Genomic DNA, 18701 nt, shown 5'->3' on the forward strand with positions numbered 1-18701 from the left:
GGATTCATGTTTTTTGGGAGATTTTTGATTACTAATTCAATTTCTTTACTGGTTATGGGTCTGTTCAAATTTTCTATTTCTTCCTGTTTCAGTTTTGGTAGTGTATATGTTTCTAGGAATTGTCCATTCTTCCAGATTACCCATTTTATTGGCGTATAATTGCTCATAATATTCTCTTATTATTGTTTTTATTTCTGCTGTGTTGGTTGTGATCTCCCCTCTTTCATTCTTGATTTTATTTATTTCGGACCTTTCCTTTTTCTTTTTGATCAAACTGGCTAGGGGTTTATCAATTTTGTTAATTCTTTCAAAGAACCAGCTTCTGGTTTCATTGATGTGTTCTACTGTTTTGTTTTTGTTTGTTTCCATAGCATTGATTTCTGTTCTAATCTTTTTTATTTCCTGTCTTCTGCTGGTTTTGGGTTTTATTTGCCGTTCTCTTTCAAGCTCTTTAAGGTGTAAGGTTAGGTTGTGTATCTGAGACCTTTCTTCCTTTTTTAGAAAGGCCTGGCTTGCCATATACTTTCCTTTTATAACCGCCTTTGCTGCATCCCAGAGGTTTTGGGCTGTAGTGTTATCAATCATTTTCATTGGCTTTGATGGACTTTTTAATTTCCTCTTTAACTTCCTGGTTAGCCCATTCATTATTTAGTAGGATGTTCTTTAGTCTCCAATTATTTGTTATCTTTCCAAAAATTTTCTTGTGGTTGATTTCGAGTTTCATAGCGTTGTGGTCTGAAAATATGCACGGTATGATCTAGATCTTTTTGTACTTGTTGAGGGCTGATTTGTGTCCCATTGTGTGGTCTATTCTGGAGAACATCCCATGTGAACTGGAGAAGAATGTGTATTCTGCTGCTTTAGGATGAAATGTTCTGAATATATCTGTTAAGTCCATCTGGTCCAGTGTGTCATTCAAAGCCATTGTTTCTTTGTTGATTTTCTGATTAGATGATTTGTCCATTGTTGTAAGTGGGGTGTTGAAGTCTCCTACTATTATGGTATTATTATCAATGAGTTTCTTTATGTTTGTGATTAATTGCTTTATATATTTGGGTTCCCTCACATTTGGAGCATAAATGATTACAATTGTTAGGACTTCTTTAAGTGGATAGACTCCTTACTTATGATATAATGCCTTCTTCATCTCTTGTTATAGTCTTTATTTTAAAGTCTAGATTATCTGATATAAGTGTGGCTACTCTGGCTTTCTTTTGTTGACCATTAGCATAGATGGTTCTCCATCCCCTTACTTTCAATCTGAAGGTGTTCTTAGGTCTAAAGTGGGTGTCTTGTAAACAGCATATATGTTTATGTATAAACATAAATTATGTTTATAAATTATACATAATTTTACATATTTTACAAAATATACGTCATTTATACATAAAGTATACATAAATTATGTATAAACGTAAATGCTTTCTTATCCATTTTGTTACCCTATGTCTTTTGATTAGAGCATTTAGTCCATTGACGTTTAGAGTGAGTACTGAAAGATATGAGTTTGTTGCCATTATGATGCTTATAGAGTTGGAGTTTCTGGTGGTGTTCTCTGGACCTTTCTAGTCTTTGTTGCTTTTGGTCTTTTTTTCCCCCCCCTATCTTTTCTCCCCTCAGAGAGTCCACCTTAAAATTTCTTGCAGGCCTGGTTTAGTGGTCATGAACTCCTTTAATTTTTGTTTGGAAAAATTTTAATCTCTCTTTTTATTTTGAATGACAGCTTTGCTAGATAAAGAATTCTTGGCTGCATTTTTTCTGATTCAGCACATTGAATATATCCTTCCACTCCTTTCTGGCCTGCCAAGTTTGTGTGGATAGGTCTGCTGCAACCCTATTCTGTCTTCCCTTGTAGTTTAAGGACTTTTTTTCCCTTGCCACTTTCAAGATTTTTTCCTTGCCTGAGTATTTTTGTGAATTTGACTATGATATGCTGTGTTGAATGTCATTTTTTGTTGAATCTACTGGGAGTCCTCTGTGCTTCCTAGATTTTGATGTCTGTGTGTTTCCCCAGGTTAGGAAAGTTTTCCACTATGATTTGCTCACATAACCTTTCTACCCCTTTTTTCTCTCTTCATATTCTGGGACCCCTATGATTCTGATGTTGTTCCTTCTTAATGAGTCACTGATTTCTCTAATTCTTAAATCGTCTTCTTTTGCCCTAGTCTCTCTCTTTTTTTTCTGCTTCATTATTCTCCATAAATTTGTCCTCTGTATTGCTGATTTGCTGCTCTGCCTCATCCATCCTTGCTGCTGTGGCATCCATTTGAGATTGCAGCTCAGTTATAGCATTTTTTATTTCATCCTGAGTAGCTTTTAGTTCTTTTATCTCTGCAGAAAGGGATTCTAATCTATTTTCAACCCCAGGTAGTATTGTTATCGTGATTCTAAATTCTGGTTCAGACATCTTGCTTGTATCTGTGTTGGTTAAGTCCCTGGCTGTCGTTATTTCCTGCTCTTTCCTTTGGGGTGAATTCCTTCATTTCATAATTTTTAAGGAAGAAAAGGATTTAATAACGTGAAAAAATAAATTAATTAATTAAAAATTAAAACAACATGCACACACACAAAAATCAAATAAATGATGCTATATCCCCAGGTGTGTTTTGGTCTGGTTGTTGAAAGTAGCTTGATAGAGTTGAGAAAAAAGAGGGAAAAAAAAGAAAGAAAAAAAAAGGAAAACATTTGAATATTTGACAAAAATGAATACACTGAAATAGAATAAAATGAAATGATGGAAATGGAATTTGTAAAATTTACAAAAAAGTAAGTAATATAGTAGAAAAAAATTAAAAAAATATATTTTTAATAAAAATTGAAAATAAAAATAAAATTTTCTCTTTCTGTAGTCAAGAAAAAGAAAAGGAACGAAAAAGAAAAAAAAAAGGAAAATTGAATAGATGGACCAGCAAACAGACTGAAATACTATTGAAATTGCTTCGTTTTCCCCTAGAAGTCAAACTATGAAGATCTTTATAGTTCATAAACTAAGCAGGCGGAGAGACTTGTGGTGTTCCTGAAGAGAGAAGTTGGCCCATTGGGCGGGTCTTAGTGTAACAGTCCATTGTCCACTAGATGGTGCTGCTTAGCTTACTGGGGTGGATTGTTGTGGCGCACATAGGTGTGTATGCACATGCGTGGGAGGGGTGAAAGTGTCATCACCCAGTTACCCGGTCTCTAGTATTGGAACTCTGTTCTCCCCAATCAGCAATTGCGCACCCGTCCTTTGTCTCCGGCTTCTGCCCACTCCCCACTTTTATACTGTGTGTGACTAAGCTGTCAGGTTGCCAGATGACACCTCCTTCTTGAGTTTTATCTCAGATGCAACTGTGTTTCCCAAGACCTCACTTCCGAGAGACTGCAGCTTTGACCTCTTCTGATGCTCTGGGGGAGGGTTTCACCGAGCAACGGCTGGGTGCCAGTCACACCCAGGAACATTCACAGGACTGTGCTGCTGCTGACCCCCAGAGACTGTGGCTGGGTGCCAGCCTGCCCCAGAAAAAGTTCACGCGATTGTGTAGCAGCAGTATTTCAGGGATTATGGAAAATTACAACACACATCTGGCACCAGGCTTCACCTTAACGACCTTGTTCCAGTGCCAGTGAGTGTGGTTGTTCTCTAGGGTCTGCTGCCACCTTTGCCTGTGAGGTGCCTGCAGTCTCTACCAAATATTCTCCCAGCAGGGGAACCACCTTTCCCTGTGTGGCCTGAGGACCCCTGGATCTCACTCTGCTCCTGAGGATTTGCCCTTCCCACCAGAGGACCGCCAGGTATCAAACTGTGGAGTTTCAGACTCTGTGGTCCTCCTGTTTATAGAATCTTAATGGAATTTAAACCGTCTCCTTTCTCCCTTTTTAGTTCAGTCCCTGTGACTGTTTCTACTTTTCCATTTTCTCTCCAGCTGCTTTTGGTGGAGGGTGCTTCTCCTGTACTCTCCCTCTGTCTCTGTCCTGTCTCTGCAAGCAAAACCAGTTCCCTGCCTTCTGTGGCTTCTCTCTTCCCCAGTTCATCTCTTTGTGCTGCATACCTGCTGAGTTCTGTGGTTCAGGTTGTTCAGATTGTTGTGTTAATACTCAGATCAGTTTTCTGGGTGTGCAGGATGGTTTAGTGTTGATCTGTCTGTATTTCATGGATGCAAGATGCAAAAAAACCCTCGCATGCTGTTCTGTCATCTTGGCTCTTCTAAAAGCCCTGGTCTCATTGTTTTTAGAGATTTCCCCTCTATTATTATTTATTTATTTATTTATTTATTTATTTATTTATTTATTTATTTATTTATTTTTGAGAGAAGGGGGTGGGGGAGGAAGAGGCGGACAGAGGGAGCAGAGAATACAAAGCAGGCTCCACCCTGTCAGTGCAGAGCCTGATATGAGGCTCAAACTCATGAACTGTGAGATCGTGACCTGAGCTGAAGTTGGACACTTAACCCACTGAGCCACCCAGGTGCCCCACTATTACTGGTTTTAAGTGTGAATCTTGATATGATTTTCTCACTGTTTATCGTGCTTGGGATTTATTGAAGTTATTGCATTGTAAGGTTATATTTTTTTATTAAATTTGGAAAAAATAGCCTTTATTTAAATATTTCTTATGTTCTACCCCACTCCTTATCTACTTATGGGGTTTAATCACATATATATTAGGCTATTTGAAGTGGATTTATGGCTCACTGATACACTATTCTTATGTTTTATGTTTTCATATGTGTTTAATTTGGGTACATTCTTTATTTTTTTAACATTTATTTTTGAGAGATAGAGTGTGAGTGTCGGGGGGTGGGGGCAGGATAGAGAGATAAGGAGACACAGAAACCAAAGCATGCTTCAGGCCCTGAGCTTTCAGCACAGAGCCCAATGTGGGGCTTGAACCCATGAACCGTGACATCATGACCTGAGCTGAAGTCAGATGCTTAACTGACTTAGCCAACCAGGTGCCCCTAATTTGGATAGGTTCTGTTGGTAGTTTTTAAAATTTACCAATCTTTTTTTCTGCAGTGTCTAATGTGCTGTTAATCCCATTAAGCATATTATTAATCTAAGACATTGTACTTTACATCTCAGAAATTCTGTTTGAATCTTTTTGTATTTTTTATGTCTCCATTTATTATGTTTTCTATAGCTTCTTGAGTATTTGGAATATAGTTATTACAACTATTTTGAGGTTCCTGTCTAGTAATTTAATTACTTTTGTCATTTCTGAGTTGGTTTTGATTCATTTTTCTCACCTCAAATATGGGTGTATTTTCCCACTTCTTTGCATGTCTGGTATGCCAATTATGTCTGGCATGGGAATTATTATAAGATTTTGGGGATATTTTAAAATAACAATTTTCAACAGTTTGTTGTGGGGATATGTGAGCTGTTTTGGGTTTTTATGCTGGTTTAGAAGGGAGGATTTAACAAAGACTGAGAATAAAGATGTAGAAAGATTGGGGCGCCTGGGTGGCTCAGTCGGTTAAGTGTCCGACTTCAGCTCGATCATGATCTTGCGGTCCGTGGGCTTGAGCCCCACATCAGGCTCTGTGCTGACAGCTCAGAGCCTGGAGCCTGCTGCGGATTCTGTGTCTCCCTTTCTCTCTTCCCTTTCCAGCTCGTGCTCTGTCTCTGTCTCTCTCTGTCTCTCAAAAATAAATAAACATTAAAACAAAAGATGTAAAAAGATTGAGATGGGGAAGAATGAGGTTGAGGAACTCTGGTAGGATGATGTGTCCCTTTTCAGGAAGGTATGAGGCAAGGCCAGTAATTGTGAGGGACAAGTAGAAGAAGAAGGACTTGAAGAGTATGAAGTGTGCTCCAGGCCACAACTGGGTAATCAACCAAAAATTAATAATTGGATTGTTTTAACAACTGGTTCCACCTGAGGTTAAGGCACAGGGCCCAGAAAGAGGGGGGCATGGTATTGCCTAGATAGGACTCCCCATAACATCCTGTAGATCCCTAAATTTGCATAAGTTTCCAAGCATCTCCTTTGCTGGAAGGCCTTCCCTATCTGCTAAGTCTCACAGTGCAGCTCCTACTATCTTTCACTCAGTTATTCCACAGCTCTGCTTGGCACTCTTATCTATCAGATGGCATCTTTGGGGATTACACATAATTTTTCAGAGCCCCACCACTGTGGGACTCTTGATACTGCATAAAAATGTTAGAACCCTTAAATTCATTTCCTTGACTTTCCTCTCTTAACTTTCACTGTAGGTCTTTTGCCTCTCTGTTCTTTCACCTTCCCTTCACCTTTCCCTTCTACCTGTGTAACTGTATGATCATTCTCCTTTTCTTTTTTGGATCTCTATTTTAAGGAGTAACAAAATTCACTCTTACTGCCAGTTGTTTTTTGTAAATTCTCTTATCGTTAGTTTCTTTTTGTATATGTAGGGAAATTACTTTTTTCTAAAAATTTTCTATCCCTTTTTCCTGTATGACTTCCCTACTTGATTATATTTCCCAGTTTCCCTTGCCACTAAATGGGCAATGGAACTAAATTTTTGCTCATAGAATATGAGCAGAAGGTATGTATGCAAATATGCCTCACTTGCTGGAAATAAATTGGTTTTCTGGGGCTTCCTGTCATTTTACTTCCTACAAGCTGAAATGTGGAGGTTATGGAAACTTTCATGATGGTGAAGAGAATAATTGCCTAGGAGATCAAGAATTATTGACTTGGGGGAACCCGGATCCCTTAATGAGATAGGACAAGGCTACCCCATCATCCTGGGAACTACCCTACCGTTCATACACACTTCAGAGTATTGAATGAAAGAGAAAATATTAAGCCACATATATTTTGGTTTCTTCATTATAGCAGGTTAGCCTTTAACTTAACTAATACACATTTATTCATGAATGGTGACATATCGTTAACATCACGGGAAGGAAATTTTTTGTGTGTCTTTTATTTTGTTGGAAAAAAGATAACCTTTTTGGGTGTAATGCTGCCAGGCCACAGTCTTTCTGGGTAATTGTTTCTATTAATGACCCAACCATAATAACCTCTAATATGGTTTCTAAAATGGAGTCCTCTATATCTTCTTATGTAGTTCAAAGAAAAATTCTGAAGGTAGGTATTGTTCACATTCTATAGATTAAAAACTTGGATTCAGAGAGATTACGAGATTTACACCAGTTCACACAGCTACTTAAGTAAGAGTCAGGTCTCAAAGCCATTTGGGAACCATTTACTTTAGTGCTTGTTCCTAGTACATCACACTGCTTAGTAAAATTAGAAGTGATTGAAGTGCCTTTTAATAACAAATCCACTGAACTCTATAGCCAAGCTAATGAATCACTTAATCAATAGTTATACATTGAATGTCAGCTATATTCGGGACATTTTCATAAGGAGGAAGGTAATAGACATATCTAGCCTGTTCTCTGCTCATACAGAAGAACATATATATGTAAACAGGTGCCACACTGGGGGAAGAGGAAGTAAAATGTTGCCAAGCCCTTTTCATGTATTAGGTACTGCGATAATGAGGTAAGTCTTGTCATTGTTATAATTAAGTCCTGGAGAGGTTAGAGACTTGCCCCAAGTCACATAACCCAAGTAGGTTTCAGGCTTGGGATTGACTCTGTGTCTGTAAAGACTCTAAAGCTCACTAACATGGGGGAGCTCCTGAATGTGACTGAGATTTAGCAGGGAGTGATCATTTTCCTCCAGGAAGTCAGGGAAGCCTTGGCAGAGGTGATAGAGTTAGATCTGGGTAGGATTTGGATAGGGAGAGGAAGTATGGGGACAGGTGAAGGAAAGATAGCTTGGTAAAGGAGCCAAGGTATGAGTGAAAGATAGTGAGTGGGCCAGCTCTGTTGGTAGGGGTGGTTTATGCTGGGAAACATAGGGACATTGGCTCCATGGCTCTAAACTTCCATGAGAGGCAGTCTAGAAATGCTAACTGCCTTCCTGACACCCCCCTCCCCAGTCCATATGTCTGAGCACATTAGTCTGAGCACCTGAACCTGGGTCTGCACTGCCCCAGATTATGTGAACTGGGAGAGAGGTTTAGTCCTTCTTTCTGCTCAAGCTTACACCCTTTTACATATATTTGGATCAGAAGTCTGAACTGGCCTTTGTATGAACACCAGTGACAGCCAAGTACCTAGCAAAGTGGTACTTAATTGCTCCTTCAGGGTCCACTTAGAGTAATAGCTGTGAACAGGTGTCCCAGGTGTCTCCCATAGGCAGTGACAAACTTTGCTGAAGATGAGTCACAAATTCTCTTGGCAGGATTAGCTTAAATAGGGGCAGAAAGCCTTTGTCCGTACTGATCTTGTCCTAGATTACATACTTCTTCAGTGTCACCATATTTCCTACCTCATTCATGATTGATGGAGAAAGGATGACTATACATAAAATCTATTAGCTCCACAAAGGTGAAGAATTTTTTCCAGGTAATCAGGAGTATTCTGAAGATGGCTCATTCTATTGGGTGATATAAAAGAATGAGAAAAATTCTGCCCATAACTCTAAGTCTGCTTAATTTTTATCATGAACTATATATAAGACCTGATATTTTTTGTTTAGCTGACCTACAATTAGTGACATTTGTAGATTTCTCACTCTGTATTATTACTATTTGATCAGCAAATGGAATAATAGAGCAAATAGGATGTAAAAACTGGCTGAGAGTTTAGGGTTTGTATTCACACCTCAATCAAAATAAGAATCATTTAGATTCTTAGTTAATTTTTCCTTCTCTTGACATTTTTTGGCATTTGACATTTGTTTGACATTAGTTTTAGTGGGACAATAACATTACATAGCAAAGAATTCTAGGCTTGAATCCCAAAGTCTTGGGACTAGGTATTAGCTTTGTCACTAGTATTCTGTGTGAGTAGGATAAGTCACTTAGATACCTTTCTGACTTTACAATAAGTAGGTTGGACAAGGTTGTCTTTAAAGTATCTTTCAGATTTAAACCTGAACATATGAGATTTTGGCGTTTTCTGATTTTTAGTTTTCTGCTCTTGAGTTATGTTTACAATAGGAATATTTACCTTCGTGTGTAATAGATGGACTTTGGATTAATTGGATTGTGTCTGAAAATTCTCAAACTTCTTTAGAGATAGTAATAATAGAAGTAGTCAACTTCTCCGTAATTAATTGAATGCCTTATGACAGCAATAATTCTCCACTTCTGAAATTATGAACAATAAATTGGAACTAAGATAAAATGTCACTGAAAGTAAATTGTCTTTCACATGAAATTCAACTTATTTGTATGAAAAATGAAATGAAATGAAATGAACTTTTTAATTTCAGGGATTTAAGGACACTTCATGCTGTTTCTTTAAAGTGATCAAATTGCCAAGATGCATTTTTATGTCCTTTGAAACTTGAGGGCTGGAAGTTCTGGTAAGTATGGAAAATAATCACTGTTTAAACGTCCTGTCACCTCACATGTGGAGAGTCATGTAGTTTGCAGGTAGTATGTGTTTAAACTTGGCAATTGGTAACTGAGATCTTTTTCTTTTCCCTCACATCTTTGGTAATAATTTTGCACTGCTTGATGGAGGATTAAAGCCAATGCCCTATGAACCTCAGGAGAGAGAGGTCTTTGTTATTTTCAGAAGAGGAAGCACCTGGCTGAGGTCCAACAGAGACTTCATGGTCATTCTCACAGAAAGAGTCTCTGCTCCCTTATTCTCTGATCTCCCTGTTGATCAATTGGATGAGGAGACTGTTCCCCTGCCCTGGAAATTACAGCGCGAGGGTAATTATCTGAGGGGCAATTTGTTCCCTGAGTGTGAATCAGTTTGTTGACATTTCCTTGTGCTGAGCACCTGTTCAAAACTCCCGTTTATGTTGTAGTTATTTATTTATTTTTCTATCGTCACTCTGGAGTGGAGTGAAGACCAAGACCAGATATAAAGTTTCCTTCATAATAGGCTCTTTTGGTCCTCCGATAGTGCTCTGTGACAGACCCACACACCACCGCTCAGTGTTTGGCGATGGAGGTGTCTATCTCTTCCCAGGTGTGGTCATAGCATTGAGTCTCTGGCTTGTAATCTGTGTGGTGGAGTGGGCTGTGAGTGATGACTGGGGGTGTCAGGTGGTGAGAATCCTAAGGAGGACATTCGTGGGAAGTGCAGAAACCTTACGTGGAGACATCCAAGGGGCAAATCCAACTCTGTTCCTTTTCAGCCTGCCTCAGCTTTTCAGTCTCATGGTGATCCCTGGGGTTAAACAGGAGTCACTCACCAGGCTGTGTTGAGGAGGCAACAAAGTGACAAAGGAGCAAATAAAGTCTTCAGGCCCACATCTCATACTGTACAAAAGTAACATTCACTATTTTTGCATATAAAGTGAAAGCATATCTCATTTATTATCGTCAGCAAAGCAATGGAGCAACCTGACACCTTGCTGCTGGGAAGATACAGATGGACCCCCATTTGTATTAGCTTTGGACAGACTTTACACTAGCACAGCCTATTGCCCTGAATCAGAGGAATTTTATGCTCTTCTATTCAAAGAACAGTTTTCACCTTACAAAATGGTGATGTGATTTGATCAGAGGTGTTTCCTCATTTTCTATAAACCTTTTAATGCTTCAGTGGTAAATACGTTTATTGAAGTTTGGTAAAAAACAGAATTCTTAATTGAAAATGAGCATCTTTTTAAAATTAAGCCTTTTAATGAATGAAGAGTTGAAAAGAAGGAAAACGCAAATGTACCATGCTGATTTCATCTTAAACAATACAGAATTTGCACTGTGTTGAGAATAGAAACCACTCTGTTTTTATTGGTATTGGACTGTTCTTTGCTATTGTTTCAACAAATGTATTTTAGGGCCACCTGTTTCATGCCAGACATGGGGCTGGGAGCCAAGAAAAGGGGCTCAGAAATGAATGAGGCAAATGCCCCAATCTTAGGGGAGATGGGTACCATAATCGTGAAGTGATGTGTTAATGAATTCTAGGATAGAAGTCAGTACAGAATTGGGGGCCACGAAGGAGAGAGTGGTCCTTTCTCTCTAGGGAAGGGATTTTAGAAAAGGAAAGGGATGATGATCGACCTGGTTCATGAGAAGGAGAGTGTTCCTGGCTGAGGGAGCTGCAAGAACAAAGCTACAAAAGTCTGGCATGGCTGGTGCTTTGGCCAGACTGGGAGATCTGGGTGTGGCTGGAGCTTTGGCCATGAGAGGTGAGACAAGAGGGAAAACATTGTCTAGAGAGGTGGGTAGATCCAGAAGTAGCAGTTGGGGGTCTTTATTCTGTCAGATCTGCCTTTTAGAAAGATTTCTTAAAAAATTTTTTTTGAATGTTTATTTTTGAGATAGAGACAGAGCATGAACAGGAGACACAGAATCTGAAGCAGGCTCTGGGCTCTGAGCTGTCAGCACAGATCCTGACCCGGGGCTGAAACCCACAAACTGTGAAATCACGACCTGAGCCAAAGTCGGATGCTTAACTGACTGAGCCACCCAGGTGCCCCTAGAAGGATTCTTAAATGGAAAAATTAGAAAATACAGAGAAACAAAGGCAAAGAAATTAAATCAACTATAATCAGTCTCCACTGTTGTTTATCATTCAGAACCAGTTGGTTTTTTTCTATAGGTATATGTACAAACGTGATTTTTTTTCTTAAACTCAAAATAAGATCCTATTGTACATACTACTTTTGAACTTTCTTCATGCTTTTTTGTAAACATCAGTAAAACACCTCTAAAGCATCATTTCGATAGGTATAGAGCATTATGCTATAGGAACATATTGTAATATACTGACCTTTAAGAGTATAAGTTGCTTTTATATTTTCAGTATTATAAATAATGCTGTGATTACACCTTGAAGATGAACTTAATTATTGCTGCAGGATAAATTCCTAGAAGTGAAAGTTCTGGCTCAAATGGAATATGAATTTTAAAAGGCCTGCATCTTGGCACCCATGCTAGTGTTAGTCAAAACCATGCTTTTCAAACTTTGCCACATGGTTCATAAAGAATGAATTACTGATTTAACTTGCATTTGTTTGAAGTTGAATGACGCTTTATGAATTGGCCATTTGTACTCACTTTTTATGGGCTACATGTTCACACCCTTTGCTTAATGTCATATTGGTATGCTTCTCTTCATTAAGAAGACTTCGTATCTCTGTATAATATTGCTCATGCCATGATGTCAGGTATGAATGAAACATAGTAGCAGCCTACCTTAGGATACCTCTCATTTCTCTCTCTAGTCCTGAAATCACATGGAGCTGTGAGTAGAGATTCACCTGATGATCATGGAAACCCCTCTCAGCCCAAGGACCATGCGTAACCAGACGCTAGTAACAGAGTTTATCTTGCAGGGCTTTTCAGAGCACCCAGAATACCATGTGCTCTTATTCAGCTGTTTCCTCTCCCTTTACTCTGTGGCCCTCACAGGTAATCTCCTCATCATTTTGGCCATCAGCTTCAACTCTGGGCTCCATACCCCCATGTACTTTTTTCTGTTCAACTTGGCTACCATGGATATTATCTGCACCTCTTCCGTCATGCCCAAAGCACTGGAGGGTCTGATGTCAGAGGAGAGCTCCATCTCTTATGGGGGTTGCATGGCCCAACTCTGTTTCCTCACATGGGCTGCATCCTCTGAGCTGCTCCTCCTCACGGTCATGGCCTATGACCGGTATGCAGCCATCTGCCACCCTCTGCATTACAGCACCATGATGAGCAAGGCTTTCTGCAGCAAGCTGACCACAGGTGTCTGGGTACTCTGTGCCTTCAACACAACCATCCACACTGGGCTGATGCTGCGGTTGAATTTCTGTGGTCCCAATATCGTTACCCATTTTTTCTGTGAGGTCCCTCCTCTGTTGCTTCTCTCCTGTAGCTCCACCTATGTGAATAGCATCATGGTTGTCCTGGCTGACGCCTTTTATGGCATATTGAACTTCCTGATGACCATCGTGTCATATGGCTTTATCATCTCCAGCATTCTAAAGATGCGGACTGTAGAGGGGAAGAAAAAAGCCTTTTCCACCTGCTCTTCCCACCTCATTGTGGTGTGTATGTATTATACCGCTGTCTTCTATGCCTACATAAGCCCTGTCTCTAGCTACAGTGCAGAGAAGAGCAAGTTGGCTGGTGTATTGTACACCATGTTGAGCCCTACTCTCAACCCCCTCATATATACTCTGAGAAACAAGGAGGTCAAAGCAGCCCTCAGGAAGATTTTCTCCTTCACCAGAAATTAATTTCTGTCTTCTGCAACTTTTGTTGGAGACTGCATATTGAAGTCCACAGTGGCCTCAGAGACTCTCCAATGAATAAGGCTTTGAAAACTACCACTAATGAACCAGTGTGATTACGAGGTTTTCAACATGCTGTGTAGAGCAATTATTGGTAATCGTCTTGGTTTCTTGCAATTTATATATTTTCCGCAGCTTGTAATGGATTTTTTAAAAAAATAAATAGTACTTAAATGAGTACTGAGTGATTAAGAGCACATTACTCATCTGGCAAAACAAAACTCATTTGATCTATATCCTTAGAAAATTGGTAATTCAGTTAAGAATACACTAGTACTCATGATGATGAATGTAAAAAGAAAAGGCATAACAGCGTTGCTTTGCAGGGTGTGGTGTGGATGTACGGAGAAGACATGTGTAGTGTGGAAGGAGCCCTACACTGGTTGGGGAGAAGATCTGGGTTCAAATTCAGACTCTTTCAGAGTACTCAATCCACTTCAGCTGTAGTTTCCTTCTAAGTGTAATGGGGAAAATAAATGAATCTAGAGATTGTGTCCAGACTAAACAAGAGAACTGAAGACAATGATATCAAGTGCTCTGTAAGTTTAAGATAATCCTGCTGGTGAGTGATCACTGAGGACAGGGGCAGCTAAGGAAACTTGGATGTCACAGCCCCTCACCCCTGCCTGGCTCAGGGTGATGTGTGTGGTGGCTAGCTGGAAAGGGTAGGTGGGGGTTAAGATACAGAAAGGGGCTGCTGGGGCAGCGGTGGATTCAACTCTCTAAAAATGACCTGGTGAGAAGCAGCATTGGGATGGGTAAATGAGAAGCCACTGTGGTGGTTTCTGATACAGAGTGGATCCTATTTATCTCAGGAAGCCTCAGGCTCATGAGTAGATACCATCTCTGCTCAGGAAAGGCCAAATGAAGGAGTTCCTGTTGATGGATCTTCCACCTTTCCTTAGTTCTGGATTCTCTCCCAGCTCCCCAGAGCCTGTCATCTTTCAGTCCCCAATTTTTTTCCTGCTCTTTCAAACGCAAACGGGCCCATTTCAGTTTTCAGATCGCTTCTCTTTTCTGTTCGGTTGAACCCTGTCTCAGGCTCTGTACTCTGAGTCCTATGTGAGCAGCTGATCCTTCTCTCTGTGGCCTCTAGATCCAGGTGGAGCATCCGTCCCTGCCAGAGCTCTGTCTTGCTTAGAGTTTGCCTTCTCAGGAACAGATGCATTCTTTTCCTTCAACAAACCTGAGGTTCTTTTTTTTTTTTTGACTCCTTTTGTAGGAACCACCACCAGTTTGCCTTTCTTAGCTGAGAAAGAGAAGCAGATCTTGCTTCCCTATATGTTATCTCTTAAAATTGGTCCTTGTGATTTAGTGCAGACAAACTCATGACTCCACTGGCATCCAGCAGGCAACATTTTCTATGACTGGCTGACTATGACTTCACATTATCGATTCTTTGAAGAGCCACAGAGAGGAACTGTTAGAACTTCAACTTATCCATTTCTCTGCTTTTTGTCTTTGATAATGTCTATCAGTTGAAGCTCATCCTTTCTTCAAATGTTTCCCCAACCACAAGCCCTTACCCTTTTGGCCTCCTTGACTCAAGCACATCTCATGTAAGTGTTCTGCCAGATTGGCCTGCCAACACCAACAACCATATGATAAGGGGTCTGGCTGAGGGAGATAAGATATGAGCCTGTGGTGCATACAGCTCCCCATCTGTGGAAGCTGCTTTATGAACTGAAGTCTTAGCCACCTTCCTATCCTTTGGCTCCAGACAATGAGATAGTTGTATTCTTGTGTTTTATATTGGCTTTCCTTTATCTTCAGTTTAGGAATTGATCCTTGGGTACAGCTACACTAGGGTATGTCACCTTTGACATTGTTGACATTTGGGCTGAATCATTGTGGGGGGCTGTTCTGTGCATCATAAGATATTTAGCAGCATCCTTGACCTCTACCAACTAGATGCCGGTAGAACCACTCCAGTTGTGACAACCAAGAATGTCTCTAGACATTGCCAAATCTCTTTGAGGGTGAGGAGAGAGCAAAATTGTCTCTGGATGAGAACCACTGAACTAGAGTCAACCAGCATCTCTTACGTTTGGGATTTGTGGTTGCCACTATGCCACTTCCACCACTACTGCCCCCAGCTAATGTGAAAGCTTCTATATGTCAGGTCTGGGGATTAAGTATTGCCACAACTTATCTCTGGTTTTCCAGTAACACTATGAGACTAGGTAATACATCCAACTTACGTAATGAGCGGGAGGTGGAGGTAGGATTTCAATGAAAGCTCCAAGAATTTAAAGTGTATGCTCTTACCCACCAAAGTATACTTTAGGGCCTATCATGGACTCCACCTTCTGGCACCATACATGGTTGGGACAAGAGGCTTTGTAAGCAAGCAGCAAGCCCACTACAGCTCTTGTCCAACCTGACAGTGGACCTGGAAGAGCAGTCTTTTTGAAGATTGCTTAACAGTCTTAACAGGCTTAACAAAAGGAGAGACCTGAGCCATTTCTCCAGATATGGATTTCTTAGAGCCCTGTCTGGCAGGGGCAGGCATTTATTCCAGAAAAAGGGATTCATAAGATGGCAGAAGTCCCATCACATTTAATTTTCTGTTGCATGGGGCAGATTCTTATTTTATCTTTTAAATTTAATCTAGGAGCCTCCCTTGTCTTAAAAAAGGAGGCTGGAGGGTTAATTTCATTGAAGGCAAGCAAGAGGCATTTGGCCCGCCTTGTCTGGGAGGGGTCAGAGCACAGAGGCAAGGCTAGTCCCTAGTCCTCCACCACCAGCTGGAGTGAGCCCAGCAGCCTCCTTGGTTGAGAGCTCTGCCCATTAGCTAGGCACCATAGCTGGGTCCTACTGTGTTGGCAGCTCAGCTAGAGAGTACACCTGGCATTCTCTAGAAAAACATGAGATTAAGAAGGGATCTGAACTTTGGAGGACAGTGTTTCCTTACATTGGTCCCATGTCAGATTTGAGGACCAAGCCATGATTCCGTCTTGTTTCATCCTTTTTGGGGGGTAAGCAAACCTCAGGTCTTTGGTGGGCTGGGATTCCTCATACATCTGAGTCTGAATCTCTTGGTAGTAGGATACTGAATTGATCTGCTGTTTTGTGCTTCCACATGCTGTCTTTTTAAAACAAAAATTTTTAATGTTTATTTTTGAGAGAGAGAGAATGAGAGAGAGAGAGAGAGAATGAGAGAGAATGATCAGGGGAGGAGCAGAGAGAGAGGGAGACACAGAATCTGAAACAGGCTCCAGGCTCTGAGCTGTCAGCACAGAGCCTGACGCGGGGCTCAAACTCACAAATCATGAGATCATGACCTGAGCTGAAGCTGGATGCTCAACCAACTGAGCCATCCAGGCGTCCTCCACATGCTCTCTTTTCCACTTTAAACACTTTTGCCCTCGCTGTGAAAGACCTATGAGAAAATTGAGACCCATCAGAATGCTTCATTTTTCTGAATTATAATGAATTATGGTGATTAGGTAGCACCATAAATGTGTACCTTCTAAAACAAAACTGTCATCCATAGTTCCTCTACTGGACAGTGTAAAATCTCAAAGCCCAAATTTTAATCCAACCTCCAGTCAGATTTCCTTGGGATGCCAATTAATCTACCCGGCATGACTTTTACATGGATGTACATGCCAGGAAACACACCACATTCTCCTGGTTCTCTCTGTGCTGGGGTAGCTACTTGAGCTAGTCTAGATGGGGAAGTCTTAAGTTGCTTGGGCAGCAACTGGTTCATTATTAATCTATTGTCTCTCAGCTCCAGTTCCAGATCTGGACTCTGGGCCTGGGGTTCTACAAACCATATTTCATGTTTGCAGCTGAATTTCTGTGAGTTTCTGCCCAGAGGAGTCCCTAGAGAAAGATTGAAACAGTAGATGCAGAAGGAACTTGCTTCCTGCTTCTGTCAGCATTGCCCTGATGCTGGTTTTTTGTTTTTTGTTTTTTTAACTTTGCAGTAGTGATTGGGCCCAGGGACAGCAGCTGGCTGCAGTTTTCCCACTTGCAGGAGCAGCCTCATTAGCCCTTCAGAGACACTAGCATGTGCTCACCAATGTTGCCTATTCAGAGGTTTGAATCCCAGCTCAGTGGGAACTGTCTCGTCCAAGGTCCCAAGGAAGCAACACTCTCTGAGCAGTGCCTGTTCCTCAGAGGCCTGAGTCCTAGCTCCGTGGAGTCTCTTCACACCACAAGAAGAACAAGTCTACCCAGGAAGCACACCCTCATCAGAGGACTCTGACCCAGCTCAGTGGAGCACCTTCTCTGGACTTCTCAGTTACAACGGCTTTCAGCTCTCTTTTGGTTCCTCCAGCCCTGGGAGATAAAGCTTCCTTCTGCACTTGCTGTCTCTTTATCATCTCAATGTTTGCCTCATGCCCTTATGGTCCTCCAAAACTTGTCTAACCAATTCCTATACTAAATCTCTGTGAAGTTGTGTGATATAGTTTGTTTCCCACTTGGGTATTGATTGATGGAGGCCTCCCTTCATTGGGTGTTTGGTTTAATGCAGCAGCTGCTGCTGTTGCTCCCATGGTCTCCAGCAGGAGTGCTGATCTAAATTCTACTCCCTCCGTTTCTGTCTCAGACACTTGACAGCAGGTCAAGGGAAAGAGCACATTCTGCTCCAGGAGTGAGGAGACAATAATTCTGATTTTGTCATTATTTCTCATGACCTTAGGTGATAGTTCTTATAAGAATTAAGAGTTCTTTCAGTCTTCCTCTTACAAATTTCAGGATCGTTTTAAAAAAGGTGTCAACATTTCCTCATTGCACAACTGGGCCGGAGAGGAATCTCTTTGAATGCTCTAGACAACTTTTTATCCTGACCTGATTCATGGTTTCAGAGTAGTTCCTTTATCTTTATTATCCCATCTCAGGATGACTGTCCTTGTTTTCCTGGTACACCTACCGCTGGGTGTAGGGAGAAGGCCTTTATCTCTCCTTCAATCAGAGGTAATTATCTTGGCATCTGGAAACCTAACCATGTGCATTTTTGGAGGTACTTTGTGAATTAAAGTCTCCCTTATCATCCTTTCTGGGGGTCTTTCATAGATCTTAGGATCCAGTTACATGATTACATGTCAGTGTCCTTGGTTCTTTGGTTAAAGACTTAAGGCCACTGTTCTCTTATTGCTGGAGGCTAATTATAGATTTGAGAGGACTCAGAGATTATAATGCAATGTGTATAAACAAATTGAAAATAAGACCAACTATTAGGGTATTAATTGGATCAATATGTGTTATAAAACCTGCATAATTTTCTCCCAAAATACTCTTTTTCTGCTGGTATTACTATTTGGCTAGGATCAACTGTTATCATTATCTCAGTTCTGTCTCCTTATAGACTTCCATTTCATCCTGTTCTCTTACTACAAATACTTACTCTGTCTTCATCAATCTCTATAATACCTCCTGAGGATACAGCAGTGAGAAAGATGGGTAAACATTATCTTACCATGTGGTTGGGAAGGCAGTTTAACAAATAATGAAAGTAAAA

The 18701-nt window shown here is 40.7% G+C and overlaps 2 protein-coding genes across 2 annotated transcripts in view; both read left to right on the forward strand.

Moving 5' to 3' along the window:
• The window catches only part of LOC109264583 (olfactory receptor 6C74-like), an 83176-nt gene that overhangs the window by 34357 nt on the left and 30118 nt on the right, over positions 1-18701 (forward strand). The window lies entirely within an intron of this gene.
• LOC109264585 (olfactory receptor 13A1) lies at positions 9308-13406 on the forward strand. Its single transcript, XM_019444964.2, has 2 exons — positions 9308-9707; positions 12176-13406. Exon 2 carries the CDS (start codon positions 12215-12217, stop codon positions 13172-13174), a length of 960 nt encoding a protein of 319 aa, XP_019300509.2. The 5' UTR covers positions 9308-9707; positions 12176-12214; the 3' UTR covers positions 13175-13406.

This window comes from Panthera pardus, unplaced genomic scaffold (genome assembly GCF_024362965.1).
Source record: "Panthera pardus isolate Hobbes unplaced genomic scaffold, ASM2436296v1 HiC_scaffold_22, whole genome shotgun sequence".
Lineage (NCBI taxonomy): Eukaryota > Metazoa > Chordata > Mammalia > Carnivora > Felidae > Panthera > Panthera pardus.